The following is a 27,803-nucleotide window of genomic DNA, read 5'->3' on the forward strand; positions in this document are numbered from 1 at the left end:
ACGTCACGGCAGGAGGTGCGAAGTCTCCCCAGACCGGTTCTCAGTTCCCGGCAGAGGAGCTGCTGGCCATAGGACCGCCGCCACTGATCACCGCTGCCTGCAGAGCCGCACCTGGCTGGGAGCGCCGCGGAGTGAGAGGACGGCTGCTGACCGCTGCGGGACTGCAACACTCCAGAGCCGCGATGAAGACTGTGGGGGGCGCTCTGCCACACCGGCTCCTGCTGCTGCTGCTGCCCGGACTGCTGCTGCTGTGGGGGGCGACGGGCGCTGCTGCTGCTGCAGGTAAGACGCTTCCTGTGTATGCACCGCAGTATGGACACTGCCTCTAAATCATGCACAGTCACTCTGTGACGTCACAGTGCGATACATCGTGACGTCACAATCTGCATTGTGGCCAGCACAGGGAAGAGCAGTACCCTGTATGGAGCCCACACCTAGTTTTGAGTGGATGCCTCACATTCCAGCCTAGATGGTGATAACTGTGTAGTGTCCATGTTACATTGTCACCAGGGGCCCCTCCTGGAGCGTGGTCCTACTGACGGGCAGGGTGGGCATCGGAGCCGGCCATGGGTCACTGCCGCAGGTGTAGGGGTAGTGGGGTGAAGCCCCTCTGGGCCGCATGGTCCCCTGCCGTCTTTTCAGGGTTTCACGTCTCAGGTAGTGCGCATTATGCCTGGCTCTGATATCTGCCGCCCGCCGGGGTCGGCCCGCCACGTCTCCGCTTCACGTATAGAGATCGTGGGGTCTTGTTTTCAGTGACTTATCTCTGTTTTATTTGCAGAGGGCTGTGATGGCGCCAGTACATGTGACGCGTGTATGAACATCTCCGGCTGTGCGTGGGTTAATTGTACCTCCGGTAAGAGATCTTGACGGCTACATAATCTCCGTCACTTGGAAGAATTTTCCCTTTTCCTCGTCTTCTTTAAAATATTAGATTTCATGTTTTTAGCTGAAGTAAAGTCTATTCCAGCTTAGAGGACTCGGTTCTTCATCAGGGTTGGCCAAAGCCCCGGGGATTAGACTGGGCCTCCTACCACGTATGCCCGTGTCCTACCACGTATGCCCGTGTCCTACCACAGTCCTCTCCATGTCTGGCAGAAGCATGTATTAGGGATGGTGACTTCCTACTGTGCTCTTGCTGAAGGACCACTCTTTGCCCCAGGGAATGATGGCGCCAAGTCATTCAGACGAGAGTGCCCTCGGCAGGTGGACCTGTGAAGAGCTTACACTTATGGGGGCACATCACTAACTTTGGCACAAGTGGCATGCTATGACCGTGCCATGTTTAACGTCTGTGAGATCTTCGGGATGGTCCATAAAGCTTCTCTAGCTGTCTGCTGTATTCTATGCCTCTGGTTCAGGCGGCGGCTGTGACTGCACCCCGGCACTGACTGCCCACAGGTCCTCACGCTGCGCTGCTGTCAGTCAGTGCGGGGGTTCATGGTTACAGCCACCGCTCTCTATACACAGCGCAGTGACTGAAGCCCAAATGCTGCCGGGGGACAATAAAGTTGTCTTTCTCCGGGCAGCACGGCTCTAGGTACGAGTGTCGGGCAGATTCAGGATGCTATTCACCTGGAGATTAACCCCATATCTGCTGGTTAATTGCATTTTTTTTTTCAAGGGAGCGGTTCCCTTTTAATGATTTCACTTTCCTTCTAGATGAAAAGCCAAAATGTTCAGCAAACTCATCTGATAGCAACTGCACACACCTACCTTGTGAAGGTAATCTCTATTCTGTCCATTTACTCCACACTTGTATATGGAAATGTCCAAGTATGTGAAGTTAATTTGCTTAGGAGGGCGACTTTATACTAATTTGTGGTAAACCTATGCTATAAGTCTGGTTTTACACTCTCTTGTTTCTCAGAGTACAAACCGCGATGTGCTGACTGCCCGTGGGTGTACTGGGCCAAGCTCGGCAGCCTCATGTATGCCCATAAGGGAGTTTAGATCAGGAGATCTGCGGACTGTCCCTATTAGATTATGACCTATTGTGTATATTGTTTTTTGTTGCATATATTAACAACAAAAGGCTTTTTTTTTAATCACAAATTATTATTGAACAGAATTAGTAATCTTGCAGTTTTCACACTGACCACTGGGCCTATTTTACACTCTGACTTAGGCCGGCTTCACACTTGCGAGTTTTACGGACGTAAGAGCGCAGAAACTACGTCCGTAAAACTCGCAAAACATACGGCACAATTATTCTCTATGCCCCTGCTCCTATCTGCCGTATTAAACTGATCAGTATTATACGGCTTTCTACGGCCGTAGAAAATCGCAGCATGCTGCGTTTGTCACCGTATTGCGCAAATAAAACGTCAATGAAAGTCTATGGAAGCCCCAAAAATACGGATTACACACGGACCAGCAGTGTGACTTGCAAGAAATACGCAGCGGTGTTAGCGAGAAAAGCCGGCAATTCAGTGCGGTGTACAGTAAAATCACACTGACAGCTTCCAGTAGAATAGGTAGAATAAATGTGTACACATAGAATATATATATATATATATATATATATATATATATATATATATATATATATATATATATATATATATATATATATATATATATATATATATATATATAATTTTCTTCCAGCGCTAGACAGCTTTAAAGCCGGTAATTCAATTACCGGCTTTTGCTTTCTCCTTCCTAAAACACGACATGATATGAGACCTGGTTTACATACAGTAAACCATCTCATATCCCCATTTTTTTTGCATATTCCACACTACTAATGTTAGTAGTGTGTCTATGCAAAATTTGGCCGTTCTAGCTAGTAAATTAAGGGGTTAAATGGCGGAAAAAATTGGCGTGGGCTCCCGCACAATTTTCTCCGCCAGAGTAGTAAAGCCAGTGACTGAGGGCAGATATTAATAGCCTGGAGAGGGTCCATGGTTATTGGCCCCCCCCAACCTGGCTAAAAACATCTGCCCCCAGCCACCCCAGAAAAGGCACATCTGGAAGATGCGCCTGTGACAGGGTGTACGGCAGAGCAAGAAGGGACAACAGGCCAAGGGATGATTCCACAGATTTATTATCAAGAACGCTGGAACAACACATGCAGGTAGATCTACAGAGTCCACAATTAGTCCAACGGAACAGGTTCGGGGGCACCTCCCGATAATCCTTGTGCCAGCTAACAAAGCAATAGTCCACACGAGTCCAAGGGATCCCAAAACAATCTCACGAACGACGAGATATGTCCTCAGCTCAAGTCTCGCCCCGTTCGCTTCCGCAGTCCCAGATGGGCGTGGGGTCTTGCCTCAGCTAAGAATCCCCACTCCTTCTCCTTCAAGGATCAACTCACATCTGATCTCAAAATAAGAATGGATTGTCTGAGCTCCTGGGATCCGCCCATGAAGGGGTGTAGGGGTCACACCTTCTATTCAATGGTTGGGTCCACCAGAAGATTCTAGACTGGTGGGCTCCAAGTAGTCCATGTAGTATGTACATTTGACTAGCCACCTGCTGTGAGGAAGAATGGCTATTCTTTCACTAGTGGTATTGACAAAGCTTAATTACATTATAGCTTAGGGCTGCAAGTATTGGGGGAAGGAGACATATTGTTACAGGCGAACTCCCAGCACAAGAAAATACATAAATTACAGCTAATAGAAACCAGAGAACAGTTACATACATCAAATGGCATATTATTCACATACAGGACAAGGCAAAAGTACATATCATGACAGCGCCTATTCTGGCACTTGGCCACTGTCTTCCCATTCCCGTGTAGCGGTGGGATATGGGGTAATGAAGGGTTAATGTCACCTTGCTATTGTAAGGTGACATTAAGCCAAATTAATAATGGAGAGGCGTCAATTATGACACCTATCCATTATTAATCCAATACTAGTAAAGGGTTAAATAAATACACAAACACATTATTAAAAATTATTTTAATGAAATAAAAACAAAGGTTGCTGTAATATTTTATTGAACGCCCAATCCAATCACTGAAGACCCTCGTTCTGTAACAAAAAAAACATAATAAACCAACAATATCCTTACATTCCGCAGATCTGTAAAGTCCAACGATGTAAATCCATCTGAAGGGGTTAAAATATTTTGCAGCCACGAGCTTTGCTAATGCAACTTTGCTCATGTCTGCAAAACCCCGGGGAATGAAGGTAAAGTAGGTCAATGACCTATATTTACCTTCATTTGCGGTGAGGCGCCCTCTGCTGGCTGTTCCTAGATCGTGGGAACTTTCCTAGAAAGCTCCCAGGCTCGAGTTCATAAGAGGACAACCAGCAGAGGGCGCCTCTTATGAACTCGAGCCTGGGAGCTTTCTAGGAAAGTTCCCACGCTCCAGGAACAGCCAGCAGAGGGAGGGCGCCTCACCGCAAATGCAGGTAAATATAGGTCATTGACCTACTTTACCTTCATTCTCCGGGGTTTTGCAGACATGAGCAAAGTTGCATTAGCAAAGCTCGTGGCTGCAAAATATTTTAACCCCTTCAGATGGATTTACATCGTTGGACTTTACAGATCTGCGGAAGGTAAGGATATTGTTGGTTTATTATGTTTTTTTTGTTACAGAACGAGGGTCTTCAGTGATTGGATTGGGCGTTCAATAAAATATTACAACAACCTTTGTTTTTATTTCATTAAAATAATTTTTAATAATGTGTTTGTGTATTTATTTAACCCTTTACTAGTATTGGATTAATAATGGATAGGTGTCATAATTGACGCCTCTCCACTATTAATTTGGCTTAATGTCACCTTTAGAGTTGAGCGACCTTGACCTTTTTAGAGTCGAGCCGGGTTTTGCGAAACCCGACTATGTCCAAAGTCGGGTCGAGTGAAATCGGCCGATTATGACGTAAAGTCGGGATCGACCGAAACACGAAACCCAATGCAAGTCAATGGGGCAGCATAGTCGGCAGTGAGTGGGGGCCAGGAAAACACCTAGAGTGGCCATTTTAATGTCAAAACCATCCATTCTTCTTAATGAAGCTTGTCAAGCGTAATTTACCTTATAATAATTGGAAGGCATTTGAAATTGGGGGTCATTTGGCTAAAGTTGTGGGGGGTAGGGCTGGTTCAAGTAATTAGTGGGCCCAGGAAATCTGGACCACGTCACGGCAGTGGAGCAGGGAGAGGTAAGTATTTCAACTTTGCAAGTGCTGTGAACCTGAGCAAGCAGGGGGGGCCCACTCGTTGGCATTGGCACTGGCACAGGGCCCCTCAAAGTACAGCGGTGTGTTTGCACGGCGGGGGCGCCTCCCACCGGCAGCAACACTTTTGCGTACTATGAGAGGCCCTGTGCCAGTGACGTCGCCAACTAGTATTCCTCCCCCCACCTGATGAAGGAACCTGCACTTTCATCTGCACCTTCCTCTTTGTCCCCGTGTAAGGTGGTATGGTATGCGGGAAGAGCAACCTGACTTTCAGCAGGGTCACAATGTTGTTGTGTAGCGTGCACGGGGAATGTTGCGTTATGGGTCAATGTACCAGCAGACTCATCTATCACTGGCTGGGCAATGGGCACGATGAAGTGGAAACACAGATATAGGCCCAAAGAAGATAGTGGGCTAAATGCAGTTCAAAATTGGTAACACAGGAATAACCAGGGGGCATTGCAGTGGAGGACAACTGGAATGAGAGGCTGACACAGAGAGTAGGGCCAAATCAGTAAGTAGTCGAAATGCAGTTCAAAATTGGCAACCGTAGTAAACAGGCGGCACAGCTTTGTTCAGTGGAGGAGAACAGCAAGGAGTGGCAGACACCGATAGTAGGCCCCAAACCAACTAGTACGCCAAATGCAGTTGTTCCATTTAACCACAATTTAATGAGAGCCTGAAGATAGAAGCTCAGGAAAGGCAACCTGGGGAACACCTTGGAGTGTAACACACCATCTCTCTCCACCCCATACCCATTTTGTATGGCCTAATGCAGTGTACTTTTCTACAACTACTAAACGAGAGTCGGAAGACCGAAGCAATGGCAAGGAAACCTGGGGAACACCTTAGAGTGTAACACACCCTCTCTCTACACCCCATACCCAATTTGAAGGTCTAATGCAGTGTAGTTTCCAAGAACTACTAAACGAGAGCCGGAAGATCGAAGCTCAGGAAAGGCAACCTGGGGAACACCTTGGAGTGTAACACACCCTCTCGCTACACCCCATACCCAATTTGAAGGCCTAATGCAGCGTAGTTTCCAACAACTACTAAACGAGAGCCGGAAGATCGAAGCTCAGGAAAGGCAACCTGGGGAACACCTTGGAGTGTAACAAACCCTCTCTCTACACCCCATACCCAATTTGTAGGCCTAATGCAGCGTAGTTTCCGACAACTACTAAACGAGAGCATGAAGATCGAAGCTCAGGAAAGGCAACCTGGGGAACACCTTGGAGTGTAACACACCCTCTCTCTACACCCCATACCCAATTTGAAGGCCTAATGCAGTGTAGTTTCCAAGAACTACTAAACGAGAGCCGGAAGATCGAAGCTCAGGAAAGGCAACCTGGGGAACACCTTGGAGTGTAACACACCCTCTCGCTACACCCCATACCCAATTTGAAGGCCTAATGCAGCGTAGTTTCCAACAACTACTAAACGAGAGCCGGAAGATCGAAGCTCAGGAAAGGCAACCTGGGGAACACCTTGGAGTGTAACAAACCCTCTCTCTACACCCCATACCCAATTTGTAGGCCTAATGCAGCGTAGTTTCCGACAACTACTAAACGAGAGCCGGAATATCGAAGCTCAGGAAAGGCAACCTGGGGAACACCTTGGAGTGTAACACACCCTCTCTCTACACCCCATACCCAATTTGAAGGCCTAATGCAGTGTAGTTTCCAAGAACTACTAAACGAGAGCCGGAAGATCGAAGCTCAGGAAAGGCAACCTGGGGAACACCTTGGAGTGTAACACACCCTCTCGCTACACCCCATACCCAATTTGAAGGCCTAATGCAGCGTAGTTTCCAACAACTACTAAACGAGAGCCGGAAGATCGAAGCTCAGGAAAGGCAACCTGGGGAACACCTTGGAGTGTAACAAACCCTCTCTCTACACCCCATACCCAATTTGTAGGCCTAATGCAGCGTAGTTTCCGACAACTACTAAACGAGAGCATGAAGATCGAAGCTCAGGAAAGGCAACCTGGGGAACACCTTGGAGTGTAACACACCCTCTCTCTACACCCCATACCCAATTTGTAGGCCTAATGCAGCGTAGTTTCCGACAACTACTAAACGAGAGCCGGAATATCGAAGCTCAGGAAAGGCAACCTGGGGAACACCTTGGAGTGTAACACACCCTCTCTCTACGCCCCATACCCAATTTGTAGGCCTAATGCAGCGTAGTTTCCGACAACTACTAAACGAGAGCCGGAATATCGAAGCTCAGGAAAGGCAACCTGGGGAACACCTTGGAGTGTAACACACCCTCTCTCTACACCCCATACCCAATTTGAAGGCCTAATGCAGTGTAGTTTCCAAGAACTACTAAACGAGAGCCGGAATATCGAAGCTCAGGAAAGGCAACCTGGGGAACACCTTGGAGTGTAACACACCCTCTCGCTACACCCCATACCCAATTTGAAGGCCTAATGCAGCGTAGTTTCCAACAACTACTAAACGAGAGCCGGAAGATCGAAGCTCAGGAAAGGCAACCTGGGGAACACCTTGGAGTGGAACACACCATCTCTCTACACCCCATACCCAATTTGAAGGCCTAATGCAGAGTAGTTTCCAAGAACTACTAAACGAGAGCCGGAAGATCGAAGCTCAGGAAAGGCAACCTGGGGAACACCTTGGAGTGTAACACAACGTCTCTCTACACGACGGAAGGGCTGATTCTTAGGAAGGAAGGCTGTTGGAAATAAGCATTGCGCGTCCGAGGGTGATTATATTCTTATTAGGTATATACTCACCCTCGGACGCGCCCTGCTTCTTTATTTGGAATGAATGTTTATTTGCAATGTGGTGTTGACTTTCTCTATTATTTTGGTAATTAATGATTTTATTATTTTCATTATTTTGCATCTTCTCGGCAATAATATAAAGAAGACGCGACAGGACAACACTCGGTGGATGCCATATGTGTGTTTTCAATTTAAAAAAACTTTCAGTTAACTACTTGCAGGAGAAAGTAATTGTAGCTGGTGGCCATTTTTAGTACTGTACCAGATTTTAGTTGTGTGTTTGTTTTTAATGTTAAAATGTCTGCATTTGATATCTCACCAGTATTTTCTTTTTTATAAGCAAAATACTTATTTTTATATTTTCTGATGTTGGTTCCAGGGGTACACGGCCAGCAGTGCCCTGGTCAGTGTAGTAGTAGTTGAAAGAATGGACCGCAGACAGGCATCGAAGGCCTAAAATAATAACACATGGCTGTAGGCAATTTTAAATTGGTTCCAGGGGTACACGGGCAGCAGTGACCTGGTCAGTGTAGTAGTAGTTGAAAAAATGGACCGCAGACAGGCATCGAATGCCTAAAATAATAACACATGGCTGTAGGCAATTTTAAATTGGTTCCAGGGGTACACGGACAGCAGTGGTGTGGTCAGTGTAGTAGTAGTTGAAAGAATGGACCGCAGACAGGCATCGAAGGCCTAAAATAAAAAAATTGGGCTGGCTGTAGGCAATTTTAAATTGGTTCCAGGGGTACACGGGCAGCAGTGGTGTGGTCAGTGGAGGCCTAGTGGAAGGAGTGACCGCAGACAGGCATCGAAGGCCTAAAATAATAACACATGGCTGTAGGCAATTTTAAATTGGTTCCAGGGGTACACGGGCAGCAGTGACCTGGTCAGTGTAGTAGTAGTTGAAAGAATGGACCGCAGACAGGCATCGAAGGCCTAAAATAATAACACATGGCTGTAGGCAATTTTAAATTGGTTCCAGGGGTACACGGACAGCAGTGGTGTGGTCAGTGGAGGCCTAGTGGAAGGAGTGACCGCAGACAGGCATCGAAGGCCTAAAATAATAACACATGGCTGTAGGCAATTTTAAATTGGTTCCAGGGGTACACGGGCAGCAGTGACCTGGTCAGTGTAGTAGTAGTTGAAAAAATGGACCGCAGACAGGCATCGAATGCCTAAAATAATAACACATGGCTGTAGGCAATTTTAAATTGGTTCCAGGGGTACACGGGCAGCAGTGACCTGGTCAGTGTAGTAGTAGTTGAAAGAATGGACCGCAGACAGGCATCGAAGGCCTAAAATAAAAAAATTGGGCTGGCTGTAGGCAATTTTAAATTGGTTCCAGGGGTACACGGGCAGCAGTGACCTGGTCAGTGTAGTAGTAGTTGAAAGAATGGACCGCAGACAGGCTTAGAAGGCCTAACATAACAAACTTGGGCTGGCTGTAGGCACTTTTAAATTGGTTCCAGGGGTACACGGGCAGCAGTGGTCTGGTCAGTGGAAGTCTAGTGGAAGGAGTGACCGCAGACAGGCTTCCAAGGCCTAACATAACAAACTTGGGCTGGCTGTAGGCACTTTTAAATTGGTTGCAGGGGTACACGGGCAGCAGTGGTCTGGTCAGTGGAAGTCTAGTGGAAGGAGTGACCGCAGACAGGCTTCCAAGGCCTAACATAACAAACTTGGGCTGGCTGTAGGCACTTTTAAATTGGTTCCAGGGGTACACGGGCAGCAGTGGTCTGGTCAGTGGAAGTCTAGTGGAAGGAGTGACCGCAGACAGGCTTCCAAGGCCTAACATAACAAACTTGGGCTGGCTGTAGGCACTTTTAAATTGGTTGCAGGGGTACACGGGCAGCAGTGGTCTGGTCAGTGGAAGTCTAGTGGAAGGAGTGACCGCAGACAGGCTTCCAAGGCCTAACATAACAAACTTGGGCTGGCTGTAGGCACTTTTAAATTGGTTGCAGGGGTACACGGGCAGCAGTGGTCTGGTCAGTGGAAGTCTAGTGGAAGGAGTGACCGCAGACAGGCTTCCAAGGCCTAACATAACAAACTTGGGCTGGCTGTAGGCACTTTTAAATTGGTTCCAGGGGTACACGGGCAGCAGTGGTCTGGTCAGTGGAAGTCTAGTGGAAGGAGTGACCGCAGACAGGCTTCCAAGGCCTAACATAACAAACTTGGGCTGGCTGTAGGCACTTTTAAATTGGTTGCAGGGGTACACGGGCAGCAGTGGTCTGGTCAGTGGAAGTCTAGTGGAAGGAGTGACCGCAGACAGGCTTCCAAGGCCTAACATAACAAACTTGGGCTGGCTGTAGGCACTTTTAAATTGGTTCCAGGGGTACACGGGCAGCAGTGGTCTGGTCAGTGGAAGTCTAGTGGAAGGAGTGACCGCAGACAGGCTTCCAAGGCCTAACATAACAAACTTGGGCTGGCTGTAGGCACTTTAAATTGGTTCCAGGGGTACATGGGCAGCAGTGTATGGTCAGTGGAAGTCTAGTGGAAGGAGTGACGGCAGACAGTCTTCGAAGGCCTAACATAACAAAATTGGGCTGACTGTAGGCACTTTTAAATTGGTTCCAGGGTAACACGGCCAGCAGTGGCCTGGTCAGTGTAGTAGTTGTAGAAAGAAGGGACCGCAGACAGGCTTCGAAGGCCTAACATAACAAAAATGTCAAAACAATGGTATTGTCAGTGCCAGGCATTGAAGGATGTCAGCGGCTAGACTACACATTGGTGAAGCTGTGAGAGATAATTTTGCTAGTGGTAGAGCACTGTTTGAGCTGGGGGGGGGAACTGTCTTGTGGCCGGCGGTACAGGCACAGGGCCCCTCATATTACAACGGTGTGTCTGACGTTGGGTGCGCACCACCACCGCCAGAGACACTTTATTGTACTATGAGGGACCCAGTGGCAGTGCCGTCGACCAAAAGCGGCCACACCCACCTCTTCAGACAAACAGCACTCTCAAGGGTCCAAGCGCAAAGTGGCGATAGCACGGCCCCGTGTGGGGAGTTTGGCCATTTCGTGAGGTGGAAACATGTCGTATGCTGGACAATCAGGTGAAGAAAATTACGAGATTGGAAAAGTCATTCAGAATAGTCCACAGGCAAGACCTTTTCATAGGAAAGCTAGGTGTCAGCCGGGCAGGGTGGGGCAAAAGATTTTGAAATCCAGTTGTGGTTCATTTTAATGAAGGTTAGATCATCTACATTTTGGGTAGCCAGACGAGTCCTTTTTTCTGTTAGTATTGAACCTGCAGCACTGAATACTCTTTCTGATAGGACACTAGCTGCCGGGCAAGCAAGCTCCTGCAATGCATATTCTGCCAATTCTGGCCAGGTGTCTAATTTGGATGCCCAGTAATCAAATGGGAATGACGGTTGAGGGAGAACGTCGATAAGGGATGAAAAATAGTTGGTAACCATACTGGACAAATGTTGTCTCCTGTCACTTTGAATTGATGCTGCAGTACCTGTCCTGTCTGCGGTCATAGAAAAATCACTCCACAACCTGGTCAGAAAACCCCTCTGTCCAACGCCACTTCTGATTTCTGCCCCTCTAACACCTCTGGTCTGCTGGCCCCTGGAGCTCGTGTGAGAACGATCACGGGCGCTGTGTGCAGGGAATGCCAGAAGCAAACGGTCAACAAGAGTTGATTGTTTTGTTGCTAATATTAGTTCCAAGTTCTCATGTGGCATAATATTTTGCAATTTGCCTTTATAGCGAGGATCAAGGAGGCAGGCCAACCAGTAATCGTCATCGTTCATCATTTTTGTAATGCGTGTGTCCCTTTTGAGGATACGCAAGGCATAATCCGCCATGTGGGCCAAAGTTCCCGTTGTCAAATCTGCGGTTGTGCTTGGTTGAGGGGCAGTTGCAGGCAAATCTACGTCACTTGTGTCCCTCAAAAAACCAGAACCCGGCCTTGCCACGCCACCAATTTCCCGTGCCCCCGGGAAAGCTTCCTCATTAAAAATATACTCATCCCCATCATCCTCCTCATCCTCCACCTCCTCTTCGCCCGGTACCTCGTCATGTACACTGCCCTGACCAGACAATCGCTGACTGTCATCAAGGCTTTCCTCTTCCTCTGGTGCAGACGCCTGATCCTTTATGTGCGTCAAACTTTGCATCAGCAGACGCATTAGGGGGATGCTCATGCTTATTATGGCGTTGTCTGCACTAACCAGCCGTGTGCATTCCTCAAAACACTGAAGGACTTGACACATGTCTTGAATCTTCGACCACTGCACACCTGACAACTCCATGTCTGCCATCCTACTGCCTGCCCGTGTATGTGTATCCTCCCACAAAAACATAACAGCCCGCCTCTGTTCGCACAGTCTCTGAAGCATGTGCAGTGTTGAGTTCCACCTTGTTGCAACGTCTATGATTAGGCGATGCTGGGGAAGGTTCAAAGAACGCTGATAGGTCTGCATACGGCTGGAGTGTACAGGCGAACGGCGGATATGTGCGCAAAGTCCACGCACTTTGAGGAGCAGGTCGGATAACCCCGGATAACTTTTCAGGAAGCACTGCACCACCAGGTTTAAGGTGTGAGCCAGGCAAGGAATGTGTTTCAGTTGGGAAAGGGAGATGGCAGCCATGAAATTCCTTCCGTTATCACTCACTACCTTGCCTGCCTCAAGATCTACAGTGCCCAGCCACGACTGCGTTTCTTGCTGCAAGAACTCGGACAGAACTTCCGCGGTGTGTCTATTGTCGCCCAAACACTTCATAGCCAATACAGCCTGCTGACGTATGCCAGTAGCTGCCCCATAATGGGAGACCTGGTGTGCAACAGTGGCAGGTGCGGATGGAGTGTTTGTGCGACTGCGGTCTGTGGACGAGCTCTTGCTTCTGCAGGAGGACGAGGAGGAGGAGGAGGAGGGGGTGCGAACGGCTACAGACAACTGTTTACTAGACCGTGGGCTAGGCAGAACTGTCCCAAACTTGCTGTCCCCTGTGGACCCTGAATCCACCACATTTACCCAGTGTGCCGTGATGGACACGTAACGTCCCTGGCCATGCCTACTGGTCCATGCATCTGTTGTCAGGTGCACCTTTGTGCTCACAGATTGCCTGAGTGCATGGACGATGCGCTCTTTTACATGCTGGTGGAGGGCTGGGATGGCTTTTCTGGAAAAAAAGTGTCGACTGGGTAGCTCGTAGCGTGGTACAGCGTAGTCCATCAGGTCTTTGAAAGCTTCGCTTTCAACTAACCGGTAGGGCATCATCTCTAACGAGATTAGTCTAGCTATGTGGGCGTTCAAACCCTGTGTACGCGGATGCGAGGCTAAGTATTTCCTTTTTCTAACCATAGTCTCATGTAGGGTGAGCTGGACTGGAGAGCTGGAGATCGTGGAACTAGCGGGGGTGCCGGTGGACATGGCAGACTGAGAGACGGTGGGAGATGGTATTGTTGCCGCCGGTGCCCTAGATGCAGTGTTTCCTACTACGAAACTGGTGATTCCCTGACCCTGACTGCTTTGGCCTGGCAAAGATACCTGCACAGATACAGCAGGTGGTGCGCTAAATGGTGGTCCTACACTGCCGGAAGGGATGTTGCGTTGATGACTAGCTTCATTGGCCGAGGGTGCAACAACCTTAAGGGACGTTTGGTAGTTAGTCCAAGCTTTCAAATGCATGGTGGTTAAATGTCTATGCATGCAACTAGTATTGAGACTTTTCAGATTCTGACCTCTGCTTAAGGAAGTAGAACATTTTTGACAGATGACTTTGCGCTGATCAATTGGATGTTGTTTAAAAAAATGCCAGACTGCACTCTTTCTAGCATCGGATACCTTTTCAGGCATTGCAGACTGAGCTTTAACCGGATGGCCACGCTGTCCTCCACCAGGTTTTGGCTTTGCCACGCGTTTTGGGCAAGATACGGGCCCGGCAGATGGAACCTGTGGCGATGTTGATGCCTGCTGCGGCCCCTCCTCCTCCTCTGCTTCAGAACTGCTGCCGCCTGCACCCTGTTCCCCCAATGGCTGCCAATCGGGGTCAAGAACTGGGTCATCTAATAACTCTTCTTGTACCTCCTGCGCAACTTCGTCTGTGTCACCGTGTCGTTCGGTGGTATAGCGTTCGTGATGGGGCAACATAGTCTCATCAGGGTCTGATTCTTGATCAGCACCCTGCGAGGGCAATGTTGTGGTCTGAGTCAAAGGACCAGCATAGTAGTCTGGCTGTGGCTGTGCGTCAGTGCACTCCATGTCAGATTCAATTTGTAATGGGCATGGACTGTTAACTGCTTCACTTTCTAAGCCAGGGACGGTATGTGTAAAGAGCTCCATGGAGTAACCCGTTGTGTCGCCTGCTGCATTCTTCTGTTGTTGTTTTTGCTGAAGAGGACAAGGAAGTGACTTGTCCCTGACCGTGAACATCCACTAACGACGCGCTGCTTTTACTTTTACCAGTTTCACGAGATGAGGCAAAAGAGCTAGAGGCTGAGTCAGCAAGATAAGCCAAAACTTGCTCTTGCTGCTCCGGCTTTAAAAGCGGTTTTCCTAATCCCAGAAAAGGGAGCGTTCGAGGCCTTGTGTAGCCGGACGACGAACCTGGCTCCACAGCTCCAGACTTAGGTGCAATATTTTTTCCCCCACGACCACCTGATGCTCCACCACTACCACTACCCTCATTACCAGCTGACAATGAACGCCCCCGGCCACGACCTCTTCCACTAGACTTCCTCATTGTTTTAAAAACGTAACCAAACTAACGTTATTTGTTGCAGTCACACAACTTACACGGTGAGCTATAACTTCAGTATGATTTAGCTACCCCTTTACAGGTTGGTGAGACCACAGCGAAAATCAGGCCCAATGTTACACACTCTTTTTTTGGTGGCTGCAAATTAGAGAGATGCCCCACACGCAGGACTGTCACTGAAGCACAAATGTTAATATTAATGTCACACTATTATTCTTTTTTTATTTTTATTTTTTTCAGGAACACTTTAGAAACCCCCCAAAAAAAAAAAAATAGATTTTTGCAGGGAGAATTTAGAAAACAAATGTAACAAACTATATGCTTTCTATGGGCCACTGAGTGAGAGATGACGCACACAGGAATCAGGAGTGGCACACAAGCCCAGAGGCCAATATTTTTCTACCAATGATTGATGGAGTTATTTTCTCTGGTAGATTTTGGAACCCAAATCAAGGAAAAAAAATGTAGGCTTTCTATGGACCACAATTGGAGAGAGAGAGAGAGAGAGAGATGGCACACCCAGGAGTCAAGACTGGCACACAAGCAGAAAGGCCAATATTAATCTCCCACTGTTTTTTTTTTTTTTTTTTTTTTTTTTCAGGGAGACTTTAGAAAAAAAAATAATAAAAAAAATATGATTTTATCAGGAAGAATTTAGAAACCAAATAAAATAAAATGATTTTTTCAGGGAGAATTTATAAAACAAATAAAAACAAAAATAGGCGTTCTATGGCCCACTGACTGAGAGATGACGCACACAGGAGTCAGGAGTGGCACACAAACCCAGAGGCCAATATTTTTCTACCAATGATTGATGTAGTTATTTTCTCTGGTAGATTTTAGAACCCAAATCAAGGAAAAAAAATATAGGCTTTCTATGGACCACAATTGGAGAGAGAGAGAGAGAGAGAGAGAGAGAGAGAGAGATGGCACACCCAGGAGTCAAGACTGGCACACAAACAGAAAGGCCAATATTAATCTCCCACTGTTTTTTTTGGTTGTTTTTTTTTTTTTTTTTTCAGGGAGACTTTAGAAAAAAAAATAATAAAAAAAATATGATTTTATCAGGAAGAATTTAGAAACCAAATAAAATAAAATGATTTTTTCAGGGAGAATTTATAAAACAAATAAAACCAAAAATAGGCGTTCTATGGCCCACTGACTGAGAGATGACGCACCCAGGAGTCAAGACTGGCACACAAGCAGAAAGGCCAATATTAATCTCCCACTGTTTTTTTTGGTTGTTTTTTTTTTTTTTTTTTCAGGGAGACTTTAGAAAAAAAAATAATAAAAAAAATATGATTTTATCAGGAAGAATTTAGAAACCAAATAAAATAAAATGATTTTTTCAGGGAGAATTTATAAAACAAATAAAACCAAAAATAGGCGTTCTATGGCCCACTGACTGAGAGATGACGCACACAGGAGTCAAGACTGGCACACAAGCAGAAAGGCCAATATTAATCTCCCACTGTTTTTTTTTTTTTTTTTTCAGGGAGACTTTAGAAAAAAAAATAATAAAAAAAATATGATTTTATCAGGAAGAATTTAGAAACCAAATAAAATAAAATGATTTTTTCAGGGAGAATTTAGAAAACAAATAAAACCAAAAATAGGCGTTCTATGGCCCACTGACTGAGAGATGACGCACACAGGAGTCAGGAGTGGCACACAAACCCAGAGGCCAATATTTTTCTACCAATGATTGATGTAGTTATTTTCTCTGGTAGATTTTAGAACCCAAATCAAGGAAAAAAAATATAGGCTTTCTATGGACCACAATTGGAGAGAGAGAGAGAGAGAGAGAGAGAGAGAGAGAGATGGCACACCCAGGAGTCAAGACTGGCACACAAGCAGAAAGGCCAATATTAATCTCCCACTGTTTTTTTGGTTGTTTTTTTTTTTTTTTTTTCAGGGAGACTTTAGAAATAAAAATAATAAAAAAAATATGATTTTATCAGGAAGAATTTAGAAACCAAATAAAATAAAATGATTTTTTCAGGGAGAATTTAGAAAACAAATAAAACCAAAAATAGGCGTTCTATGGCCCACTGACTGAGAGAGAGAGAGAGATGGAACGCTTAGTACTGGCACACAAGCCCAAAGGGCAATATTAATCTCCCTTTTTTTTTCCAGGGAGAATTTCTGAAACCCCAAAAAAAAATAAAATAGGCTTTCTATGGCCCACTATTTGTGAGAGAGATGGGACGCTCAGGACTGGCACAGATGGCACGCTCAGGACTGGCACAGAAGCCCAGAGGCCAATATTAATCTCCCTTTTTTTCTGGGAGAATTTATAAAACCAAAAAAATATTTAAATAGGCTTTCTATGGCCCACTATTTGTGAGAGAGATGGCACGCTCAGGACTGGCACAGATGGCACGCTCACAACTGGCACACAAGCCCAGAGGCCAATATTAATCTCCCTTTTTTCAGGGAAAATTTATAAAACAAAAAAAAAAATTAAATAGGCTTTCTATGGCCCACTATTTGTGAGAGAGATGGCACGCTCAGGGCTGGCACAGATGGCACGCTCAGGACTGGCACACAAGCCCAGAGGCCAATATTAATCTCCCTTTTTTTCAGGGAGAATTTATAAAACCCCCAAAAAAAATAAAATAGGCTTTCTATGGCCCACTATTTGTGAGAGAGATGGGACGCTCAGGACTGGCACAGATGGCACGCTCAGGACTGGCACAGAAGCCCAGAGGCCAATATTAATCTCCCTTTTTTTCTGGGAGAATTTATAAAACCAAAAAAATATTTAAATAGGCTTTCTATGGCCCACTATTTGTGAGAGAGATGGCACGCTCAGGACTGGCACAGATGGCACGCTCACAACTGGCACACAAGCCCAGAGGCCAATATTAATCTCCCTTTTTTCAGGGAGAATTTCTAAAACCCAAAAAAAAAATAAAATAGGCTTTCTATGGCCCACTATTTGTGAGAGAGATGGGACGCTCAGGACTGGCACAGATGGCACGCTCAGGACTGGCACAGAAGCCCAGAGGCCAATATTAATCTCCCTTTTTTTCTGGGAGAATTTATAAAACCAAAAAAATATTTAAATAGGCTTTCTATGGCCCACTATTTGTGAGAGAGATGGCACGCTCAGGACTGGCACAGATGGCACGCTCACAACTGGCACACAAGCCCAGAGGCCAATATTAATCTCCCTTTTTTCAGGGAAAATTGATAAAACAAAAAAAAAAATTAAATAGGCTTTCTATGGCCCACTATTTGTGAGAGAGATGGCACGCTCAGGGCTGGCTGGCACAGATGGCACGCTCAGGACTGGCACACAAGCCCAGAGGCCAATATTAATCTCCCTTTTTTTCTGGGAGAATTTATAAAACCAAAAAAATATTTAAATAGGCTTTCTATGGCCCACTATTTGTGAGAGAGATGGCACGCTCAGGACTGGCACAGATGGCACGCTCACAACTGGCACACAAGCCCAGAGGCCAATATTAATCTCCCTTTTTTCAGGGAAAATTGATAAAACAAAAAAAAAAATTAAATAGGCTTTCTATGGCCCACTATTTGTGAGAGAGATGGCACGCTCAGGGCTGGCTGGCACAGATGGCACGCTCAGGACTGGCACACAAGCCCAGAGGCCAATATTAATCTCCCTTTTTTTCTGGGAGAATTTATAAAACCAAAAAAATATTTAAATAGGCTTTCTATGGCCCACTATTTGTGAGAGAGATGGCACGCTCAGGACTGGCACAGATGGCACGCTCACAACTGGCACACAAGCCCAGAGGCCAATATTAATCTCCCTTTTTTCAGGGAAAATTGATAAAACAAAAAAAAAAATTAAATAGGCTTTCTATGGCCCACTATTTGTGAGAGAGATGGCACGCTCAGGGCTGGCTGGCACAGATGGCACGCTCAGGACTGGCACACAAGCCCAGAGGCCAATATTAATCTCCCTTTTTTTCTGGGAGAATTTATAAAACCAAAAAAATATTTAAATAGGCTTTCTATGGCCCACTATTTGTGAGAGAGATGGCACGCTCAGGGCTGGCACAGATGGCACGCTCAGGACTGGCACACAAGCCCAGAGGCCAATATTAATCTCCCTTTTTTTCAGGGAGAATTTATAAAACCAAAAAAAAAAATAAATAGGCTTTCTATGGCCCACTATTTGTGAGAGAGATGGCACACTCAGGACTGGCACACAAGCCCAAAGGCCAATATTAATCTCCCACTGTATTTTTATCAGGGAGAATTTATACACCCCACAAAAAAAAATACAGAAAAATGAAAAGGCTTTCTATGGCCCACTATGTGAGAGAGATGGCACACACAGGGATGGCACTCTAGCAGAAATGCCAAATTGCCAATCTTAATCTCCCACCAAAAAAAAAAAAAAAAAAAAAACAGGGAATGTCCTACAATTACTATCTCCCTGCCTGCAGTAATCTCAGCCAGGTATGGCAGGCAGCTACTATCTCCCTGCCTGCAGTAATCTCAGCCAGGTATGGCAGGCAGCAATAAGGAGTGGACTGATGCACAAATGAAATAAAAAGTGTGGACAAACAAAAAAGATAGCTTTGCAGAAAGGAAGGAACAAGAGGATTTGTGCTTTGAAAAAAGCAGTTGGTTTGCACAGCGGCGTACACACAGCAATGCAGCTATCAGGGAGCCTTCTAGGGCAGCCCAATGAGCTACAGCGCTGAGGGGAAAAAAAAAAAAAAAAAAACTTCCACTGTCCCTGCACACCGAGGGTGGTGTTGGACAGTGCAAATCGCTGCAGCACAAGCGGTTTTGTGGTTAATGGACCCTGCCTAACGCTATCCCTGCTTCTGACAAAGCGGCAGCAACCTCTCCCTAAGCTCAGATCAGCAGCAGTAAGATGGCGGTCGGCGGGAACGCCTCTTTATAGCCCCTGTGACGTCGCAGACAGCAAGCCAATCACTGCAATGCCCTTCTCTAAGATGGTGGGGACCAGGACCTATGTCATCACGCTGCCCACACTCTGCGTTTACCTTCATTGGCTGAGAAATGGCGCTTTTCGCGTCATTGAAACGCGACTTTGGCGCGAAAGTCGCGTACCGCATGGCCGACCCCGCACAGGGGTCGGATCGGGTTTCATGAAACCCCGACTTAGCCAAAAGTCGGCGACTTTTGAAAATGTTCGACCCGTTTCGCTCAACCCTAGTCACCTTACAATAGCAAGGTGACATTAACCCTTCATTACCCCATATCCCACCGCTACACGGGAATGGGAAGACAGTGGCCAAGTGCCAGAATAGGCGCATTTTCCAGATGTGCCTTTTCTGGGGTGGCTGGGGGCAGGTGTTTTTAGCCAGGGGGGTGCCAATAACCGTGGACCCTCTCCAGGCTATTAATATCTGCCCTCAGTCACTGGCTTTACTACTCTGGCGGAGAAAATTGTGCGGGAGCCCACGCCAATTTTTTCCCCCATTTAACCCCTTAATTTACTAGCTAGAACAGCCAAATTTTGCATAGACACACTACTAACATTAGTAGTGTGGAATATGCAAAAAAAATGGGGATATGAGATGGTTTACTGTATGTAAACCAGGTCTCATATCATGTCGGGTTTAGGAAGGAGAAAGCAAAAGCCGGTAATTGAATTACCGGCTTTCTGCTATATCGCGCTGGATGAAATGTTAATATATATACATATATGTGTCTACTGACACACATATATACTGTGTGTATGTATGTATATATATATATATATATATATATATATATATATATATATATATATATATATATATATATATATATATATATATATATATATATATATATATATATATATATATATATATATATATATATATTTGTATGTGTATATATATGTGTGTGTGTTTTTTTTTTTTTTTTTTTTTGACACATGGATCCCTTGTATGTCGGTTTTGCAAGCCTGCGATAAAAACACGCAGTACGGATGACATACGGAGGATGCCATGCGCAAAAAACGCTGAAACACCCTGCCTACGGAGGAGCTACGGACCACTATTTTCGGGACTTTTCAGCGTATTACGGCTGTAATATACGGACCGTATTTTCATACGCTGAGTGTGAAGCCGGCCTTAGGAAGAGTTTACAGGAGCTTCTCTTCATCAGAGGCAGGGCTACAGTGACCGGTAACCCCTGTATACACAGCTGATAACACAGGATCGACCAATCACAATAGGTGATGTCACAGCTGACCCTGTGTCCCCTCCATCCACAATGACCTTTCCAGATGCTCATTCGATACAATGATAAAATAGCCCTAGTGGCCAATGTGAAAATTGCAAGATTTCTATTTTATACTATATTAATAGATTGTGATATGGAAATAAAAATATATTGCCGAAAATGTTAAAAAAAAAAAAAAAATGCAATCCACACAAAAATTGAAATCAGAGCATGTGCACACAACGCCTTTTTTCCATGCAGATTCTGTCTGGAATCTACTTTGTGAAAGCGTCCCATAAAATGAACATAGTGTATAACCATGTCAATACAACATTGTTGTATACATGATCTGTGTTTTGTATCATCCTTTTCATAAACCCTGAAGTGGTTAAAAAGTGATCTGCTCACTCTTTGGGCGGCCTTGGCAGGAAAGCCGCCTGCTGAGATGCTTCACTTGATCAGGATATAAGCTATAACTTGCTGAATGGATTGAACAATAATATAAAGTCCAGTCTGAGCAGTTTGCATGTCCTCATGATGATCCCTGATCCATTTTTGTGCTGTATTGTGAATGGTTTGTTCACGGTTTTGACAGTGAGGGTGATCAGTGAGTTGAATAGGCTGCCACAAGAGGTAGGTGGTGAGTTCTCCTTCAATGGAAGTCTTCAAACAGAGGCTGAACAGACATCTGTCAGAGATGCTTTAGTGAATCCTGCATTGAGCAGGGGTTGGACACGATGACTCTGGAGGTCCCTTCCACCTCTTACATTCTATGATAACCTATAGTGTCATTTTAACCATTAGGAAGGAGTATTGCTGTTCAGACAGGTTCCACTTCTAATGTACGTTCCTATAGAGGAGTGTAAAATATCTTTTTCTTATTATCTTTTTACAGTAGCTGCCGCAACTACAGCAGCACCAACCCCAACTCTCCCAGCAGGTAAAGCACATCATTAGTATTTTATTTATTTTATTTTTTTTTACCACTTTTCTCGTTGACTTGCCGCATCTTTAATCTGAACTGTCTGCAGTGGAAAAATGCCACTTATGTAATCGGTACACTTTCACCATGCCAGGTTCCCATTAGATTATGGAATGAAAAGATGGGAGCGTTAAAGGGAACCTGTGACTAGTCATGCCGCCCCAACTACACTGTGGTGTGTCCGAGAGATCAGTTTGAAGTGCCGTCCGAGGACTATAGAGAAGCCGGACTAACCAATAAACTTCTCATTCAGCTAGAGCGGGGCAGGGAGGGGAAGGCTGGGGACGTCATTGGACTAGCCATTGTGGTAGTCACAATGTTTTGTGACTGTTTGGCTCGCTAGTTCACAGCTAACTGTAGTAATCATTGTTGGCATATTGCTAGGTTTTTCCTTTGAGGGGTTATGCTGTTGGAACTTGTACAGACCACAACCTGTAGCAGACAACATGCCACTTGCGTCCATGCGGTGGGCCTACTATTTCATTTCAGCCCAGTTGGTTGTCGTGGTCATTGTTTCCGTTTGAGACAATCTAGCAATTTGAGAACCAATCTTTCTATTGTCTCTTGACTCAGTATACCCAAGATATAGCAGTAAGGACAGTGAGAAGTCATGGGGAACCATAAGTCTATAGCAACCCAAGGTCTCAGCAGGTCGCCCTTTAGCAGTTGATTTATATGATGGGGTTGAATCACCAGCTTCTATTGTTTTGTTTTCTGTGCAGCTGAGACCACCACAAATGGAACTGTAACCAATGTAACTACCTCAGTCCCATGTAAGTACTAAATAGTTTAAAAAGAGAATTGATTTTTTTCCTTACTAAATGGATATTGTTGTAATGTTATGACAATATATACTAATTTTTATTTTTAATAAGAAATTACTGAGTCTAATCATAAAGTATGAGCATGTGGCTTAAAATTCTTCTTCAAATATTTTGCTGAACTTACAACTGCGGTTTGTAACTAACTAGCAAGACCGGGTTTAGATGACTGTATTTCATGGTCCATATATGCGTGGTTCTCAAGGTCTGAGGCTATAAGTTCAGCTACAGAGACCCACTGTCAGTCCAGGCTTTGAAATATGGCCAGCTGAACCCAGTCTAACGAAAATGGGGCTAAGACTTGCCGAAGCCACCAACCATTTGATAAAAATGTATGTACGGTACACTCCATCCCCTGCCCCAATCACCTAGAGACGTGGTTCCCTACCTATTTTACCTTGAGATGCATGTCCAGCAGGCCCACCCTCACCAACGGTAGGGTTATTCAGAACCCCAATTACTGGTATAACGACAGGCAAACACTTTGTGCCAAGATCCCTTTTAGGCAGTATACGTACATCCAGGGGTTCCAATTTTACCCCCATTCAGAATTCTCACATGAAGCGCTCCCACCAAACTACTGCATCCAGTTTCCACGCCCCGCTAACTAATGGGACCATTTTATCTCCAGCTTACCATATTTCTGCACATCCAGAAGAGCTCTTCTGTTCACGATAACTCACAAATGTCACCATTTGGAGATCTTCTCTTCATAGCCATTTATTGGAACTTGTGTTCATGCACCAAGATGGCCGATAGCTGTGCGCTACACAGCCACATGTGGCTCCCGAGCGATAGGTTGGGGACCCCTGTACTTTAGGTCTAAACTGATAAAGCACAGTGAAATTGATTACCACTGCTTACCAAACGCTACCATTTTATTTGTATGTGTCGAGGCAATGTAGAACTGCGTATTTATTTATTTTTTTCCTTTTTTCTGATTTGCTTTTCTACTCTTCCTATTAGCTGCAGTAACCAACATCTCGGTGGTTCCTGCTTCATCCACTGCCCAAAGCAATGTAACCGGTAAGTTCTGTTGATATACCTTTCTGCACAGCTTGGAGCAAGTGTTCTATGCTTGGAGGAAGTGTTTCTCTGTGCCTATTAGTCTGTAATATTTGCGTTGCATGTACAATAGAATTCCTTTTGGGTTTTCAGTTATTTTGTGAAAGTTGCAAGGTGACGTATCTTATAAAACGTCACTTTCTCTGTTCTTTGTTTGCAGTCACCACAAAAGTGCCCCCTGGGCCAACAACATCGCCAATAAGGAAGAACACCTTTGACGCCGCTAGCTTTATTGGAGGAATTGTTCTTGTACTGGGCATTCAAGCTGTGGTATTCTTTTTGTACAAATTTTGCAAGGCCAAAGACAGGAATTATCATACCCTTTAAAGCCAGTTCTGGACTGCTCACCTACATCGCTCTAACCAAATGTAACCCTGGAGATTATTTGTTGGAAAGTAGCAGAATGAGGCCCTCTCTTCCTCGGCAAATTCTGTTTTGTACCACCGCTATCAAGAAGGAGGTGCATTGCTGTGGACTGCATGTGTCGCCATCTGCTTTCTAAGTTATTGCTATGTCCTGTTCTACAGAATACAGGGGAAGAAATCTTTCCATGGGTAAATTTGGATTTAAAAAAAAAATGTTAAAATTGCATTGCAGGGAATGGTTTCAGCTGATTAGGTTGTTAGGTGATGGTCAGAGCCATGCAGTCTGTAGCTATTGCTTATATTCAGATCATTTTCTCCTTTTCAGTTATGTTGGCGAGTGTTAACGAAGGATGATTTTTTTTTTTTTTCTTTATGTAATAATTTCTTCCCGCTTCCTTAAGTGCACCTTATTCCTAAAAGAAGGTGATATTCAGAGAATTGTGCCTTAAAGACATATTGAAAGTATCACATATTTCAGCTATGTAGTATTGAATTGGCGCCTGCGTAGTTTTGCTGGGATGGCCAACCAATATGTTAATTCCATGCCCCGTATCTTTCTCCTATAGGAAAATGAATTTTGCACTCTCCTTTGGCAAGTAAATGAATGAAGCAAAACAAGTTTAGTTCTCTGGTCTAATCTCATGCATCTTCCTTACACTTATGTAATAGCATTCTTACACCAGAATATTCAAGATGTTTATTGATGACGGGGCTTGTTCTACTTTTTTTTTTTCGTTTTATTTAAATTGATCTTTTCTGTGGATCGATCCAAAAATGAAGGAAAAATATACTGATTTGTTCTGCCTTGACTTAATTTTTTTTTCTTTCTTTGAACCTCCTAGAGTCTTGAAGCATGTTTCATTATTGATTCTAATTGCTTTCTTGGGTCTCCCTTGCCCATAAGTATATAAAAAGTAGTTATACCTATTCCCTGTTGCATGATCTGTACAGATGTGATCTTAATAATTGTTTTACAGGCCGATCAGTGAACGAAACCTGTTACTGCTGCAATAAATGTTTCCCAAGGGAGTGCAATATGCAGGTTATGTGCCAAAGGCTGTTCCCTAGGGAACTAATAAGAAATGACCTTAAACCATGAGTCACAATAGCATACGGATTATGTCACGCCTCTCCAATACACCCTGAACATAATTAATGTCTTCTGTCATCTTTAAGTGAAGTCCAGGAGGATCTGTTCACTGTGAGGCAAATACCTTAATGACACAGGGTTCTCCCTAACCTTCTGTTATGGACCATGACAATAGTCCTGGTCCATAAAGATGGATTTCCTGATGGTCATTTGCTCTGCTCCGTGCACCTTTGCACAAATGCACCGAAGCAAATAAACAGCACTAGTAAGATGAAGCACCTTATGTGATCCACCATAATGTCCGAAAGTTGGTAAGAGATGATCGAGTGATCATATGTTAATAGATGCTCTGATTCGGCTTTAATTCTTTCTATGAGAAAATGATCTACTGTTTAAATCAGGTTTTTGTGTTTTATAAAAAAAAAAAGAACAAAATTAGAAATCTTGCCATTTTCTGGTCACTGGGGCTATTGTAGACTCCTACTTCTCCTCTTTCAGGAAGAGTTTTCAGTAAGGCTCCTTACCAGACCTAGGATTGCAATGACAGGCAATACTTCTATCCACGACTGAAAACACAAGTTCCACCAATCACAATAGGTGATGTCAGCTTCTCCTTGCCTCACAAAGACCTTTGCATATGTTCATTAGATCTTTCAATGCAAAATGATAGGGTCAGAATCTGGCTCTGTACATGTATTGTTTCTTGAAACAAAGATAAGTTGGTGTCTAAAATGAATCATAAAAAAAATTCCACAATTTAAACAAAGATATATATTTAGCGCAAAACAATTATTTAACAAATAGGTAATTTTTCTATGATGGCTTCCCTTTAATGCTACCCTCCGTATGTATTGCGGCATTGTTTTTTTTTTTTTTAATGCAGTTAACAGCCAACTTCGACCTCATGTTCTGGTTAAGGGGTCAGAAATGAAAGTCACAACGTAAAATTTGCTACTCTTATTTCTGGATGCGACTTCGAAGTGCCTTAAAGTTGTGGTTATTTGTCTTCAGTTTTCTTCTTTAGGTAGTAAAGGTGAGCCGATGCATGTATGTCAGGGGTAGCATGCATACCAATATCTCTGTTCATTAGAATTCACTTAGGATACAGCCTGGAAACAATGTTTTCTGTAAATTTATAGGTGGTTGAAGGAATGCTGCCTTGCCAATCAGAAATAGTATATGCCGGCGCAAATTGAATATTATTTCACAAACACTTTGTGCATGAGCCAACATAAGCAATTTTCTTCCTGTAAGTAGTGCCTGTCTCACTAGTTGTCATTTGATGATTACAAAACATAACTAAAAGGTGTGGGCAGTGTATATAATGTATACAGAACTATGGCTGATCTGCTGCCAGTGTATGGCCCAATATACGATTTAAAGAAAATCTGTCATTATTTATGACGATTACAGAATTCTTAGTAGTAGGGCACTTGTGCCTTTGTACTAGTCCCACGATTGCACTAAAACAGCACTGGGTCCATTCATTGGAGCACTTTGTGTGATAATGATTACACTGACTCTCCATTGTATGTGCACACATAGAAGTCCTCTGTAACATGTAGATCCTTTGGAGGCTGACTGCATGGGAACGCCAGGTGCAGAGACTATATAATCTGAATCCGTGCACTTTTATCTATGCCGCCATCACAGCAGTTTGTAGGGGTAAAACATTGACAGATTCCCTTTAAAGCATTAGGACTGGTGCTTGAGTTAATGTAATATCTGCTATACGGGTTTGTCCTTCAGATTTGCACTGTCGAAATGTTGCTGTGTAAGGTTCCATATCTGATTTTTCAGTAACTGAAATCCAGTAGGTCCTCCCATGATTCATCTATGAGTATCTATAACTCTATCTTTCCGTGGTATGTTATAAGGAATTGCAATTCTAGAATAATATGTGGAGGATAGAACAGTGTGAGCCAATTAATAGGAATGTTGTGCACAGATTCGGTTTTAAAGAGACTGTTGGTTTTACAACCCAGTGAGCTCTAATAAAGTCCAGTACTGTGAATTGCTCACCCAGTAAAAAATCTGATGACTGCAGTGATGCTGATGACATCCAGAAGTTCTCCTTGCACAAGAATGTCAACCTAAATAGTGAAATGTAACACGTGCTAGCTAAATGGGTGTTCCTGTTCCAACCATCTGAAGTGAGTCAGCTCTGTGGAAGGAATGAACAATGCTCTGGTGTGAAATTCTTGTGCCATCCCACAGGTTTTCTTTATGGACCTGTAGTTTACTGTACTGCAGTGAGCTTCCAGGGCCCATTTAACACTTCATTATGCTCCATGACAAAATGCCTTGAGAAATGGAAATTTATCCTAATAATCTCATAAGCTGTTCAACTGCAAATAAAATTGATTTTGTTTAAAATAAATACTTTAAGGACCTCCCAGGACTTGTTCTTGACTCTTTATTTTATTTCTAGATGACCCGTTACTTGCTTGAAATATAAAAATCCCTGAGCTCCCCTATTTCTGCTGCTCTTTTCCATATTGTGCTGTGCCACTCCATTGCAGAGATACTCACATATTTCTTTTGGAGCGTAGTATGTTAAATCTCTGCTTTGCAGTCACACTGCCGAAAAAAAACAAATCTGAATATCTTTGCAATGGAATAATGTAGAGCAATGGTACAGAACAATCGCTAATACTATCCTTCTGTTCCTATATAGTATCATGTGATCGGCAGTTCATCTGTTTACACTGGG

The 27,803-nt window shown here is 44.5% G+C and overlaps 1 protein-coding gene across 3 annotated transcripts; it reads left to right on the forward strand.

Moving 5' to 3' along the window:
• On the forward strand, positions 1-27,488 carry CD164 (CD164 molecule). Of its 3 annotated transcripts, none has more exons than XM_069726236.1 (7): positions 1-282; positions 782-856; positions 1,663-1,725; positions 21,663-21,707; positions 22,472-22,522; positions 23,537-23,596; positions 23,796-27,488. In XM_069726236.1, exons 1-7 carry the CDS (start codon positions 183-185, stop codon positions 23,960-23,962), a joined length of 561 nt encoding a protein of 186 aa, XP_069582337.1. In that variant the 5' UTR covers positions 1-182; the 3' UTR covers positions 23,963-27,488. The 3 variants fall into 3 exon arrangements, with proteins under 3 accessions (XP_069582337.1, XP_069582336.1, XP_069582338.1); XM_069726235.1 differs by having other exon boundaries at positions 11-280; positions 777-856; XM_069726237.1 differs by having other exon boundaries at positions 11-274; positions 777-856.
• Positions 27,489-27,803: the final 315 nt, after the last annotated feature.

Source organism: Ranitomeya imitator, chromosome 5 (genome assembly GCF_032444005.1).
Source record: "Ranitomeya imitator isolate aRanImi1 chromosome 5, aRanImi1.pri, whole genome shotgun sequence".
Classification (NCBI taxonomy): Eukaryota; Metazoa; Chordata; class Amphibia; order Anura; family Dendrobatidae; genus Ranitomeya; species Ranitomeya imitator.

What these genes read in the sequence shown, in the direction of transcription:
- CD164 (XM_069726235.1), top strand. Translation starts at nt 183, where the DNA reads ATGAAGACTGTGGGGGGCGCTCTGCCACACCGGCTCCTGCTGCTGCTG. An exon ending in CACACACCTACCTTGTGAAG is followed by an intron (nt 1,726 to 21,662) that starts GTAATCTCTATT and finishes ATCTTTTTACAG; the next exon opens with TAGCTGCCGCAACTACAGCA. An exon ending in TGTAACTACCTCAGTCCCAT is followed by an intron (nt 22,523 to 23,536) that starts GTAAGTACTAAA and finishes TCTTCCTATTAG; the next exon opens with CTGCAGTAACCAACATCTCG.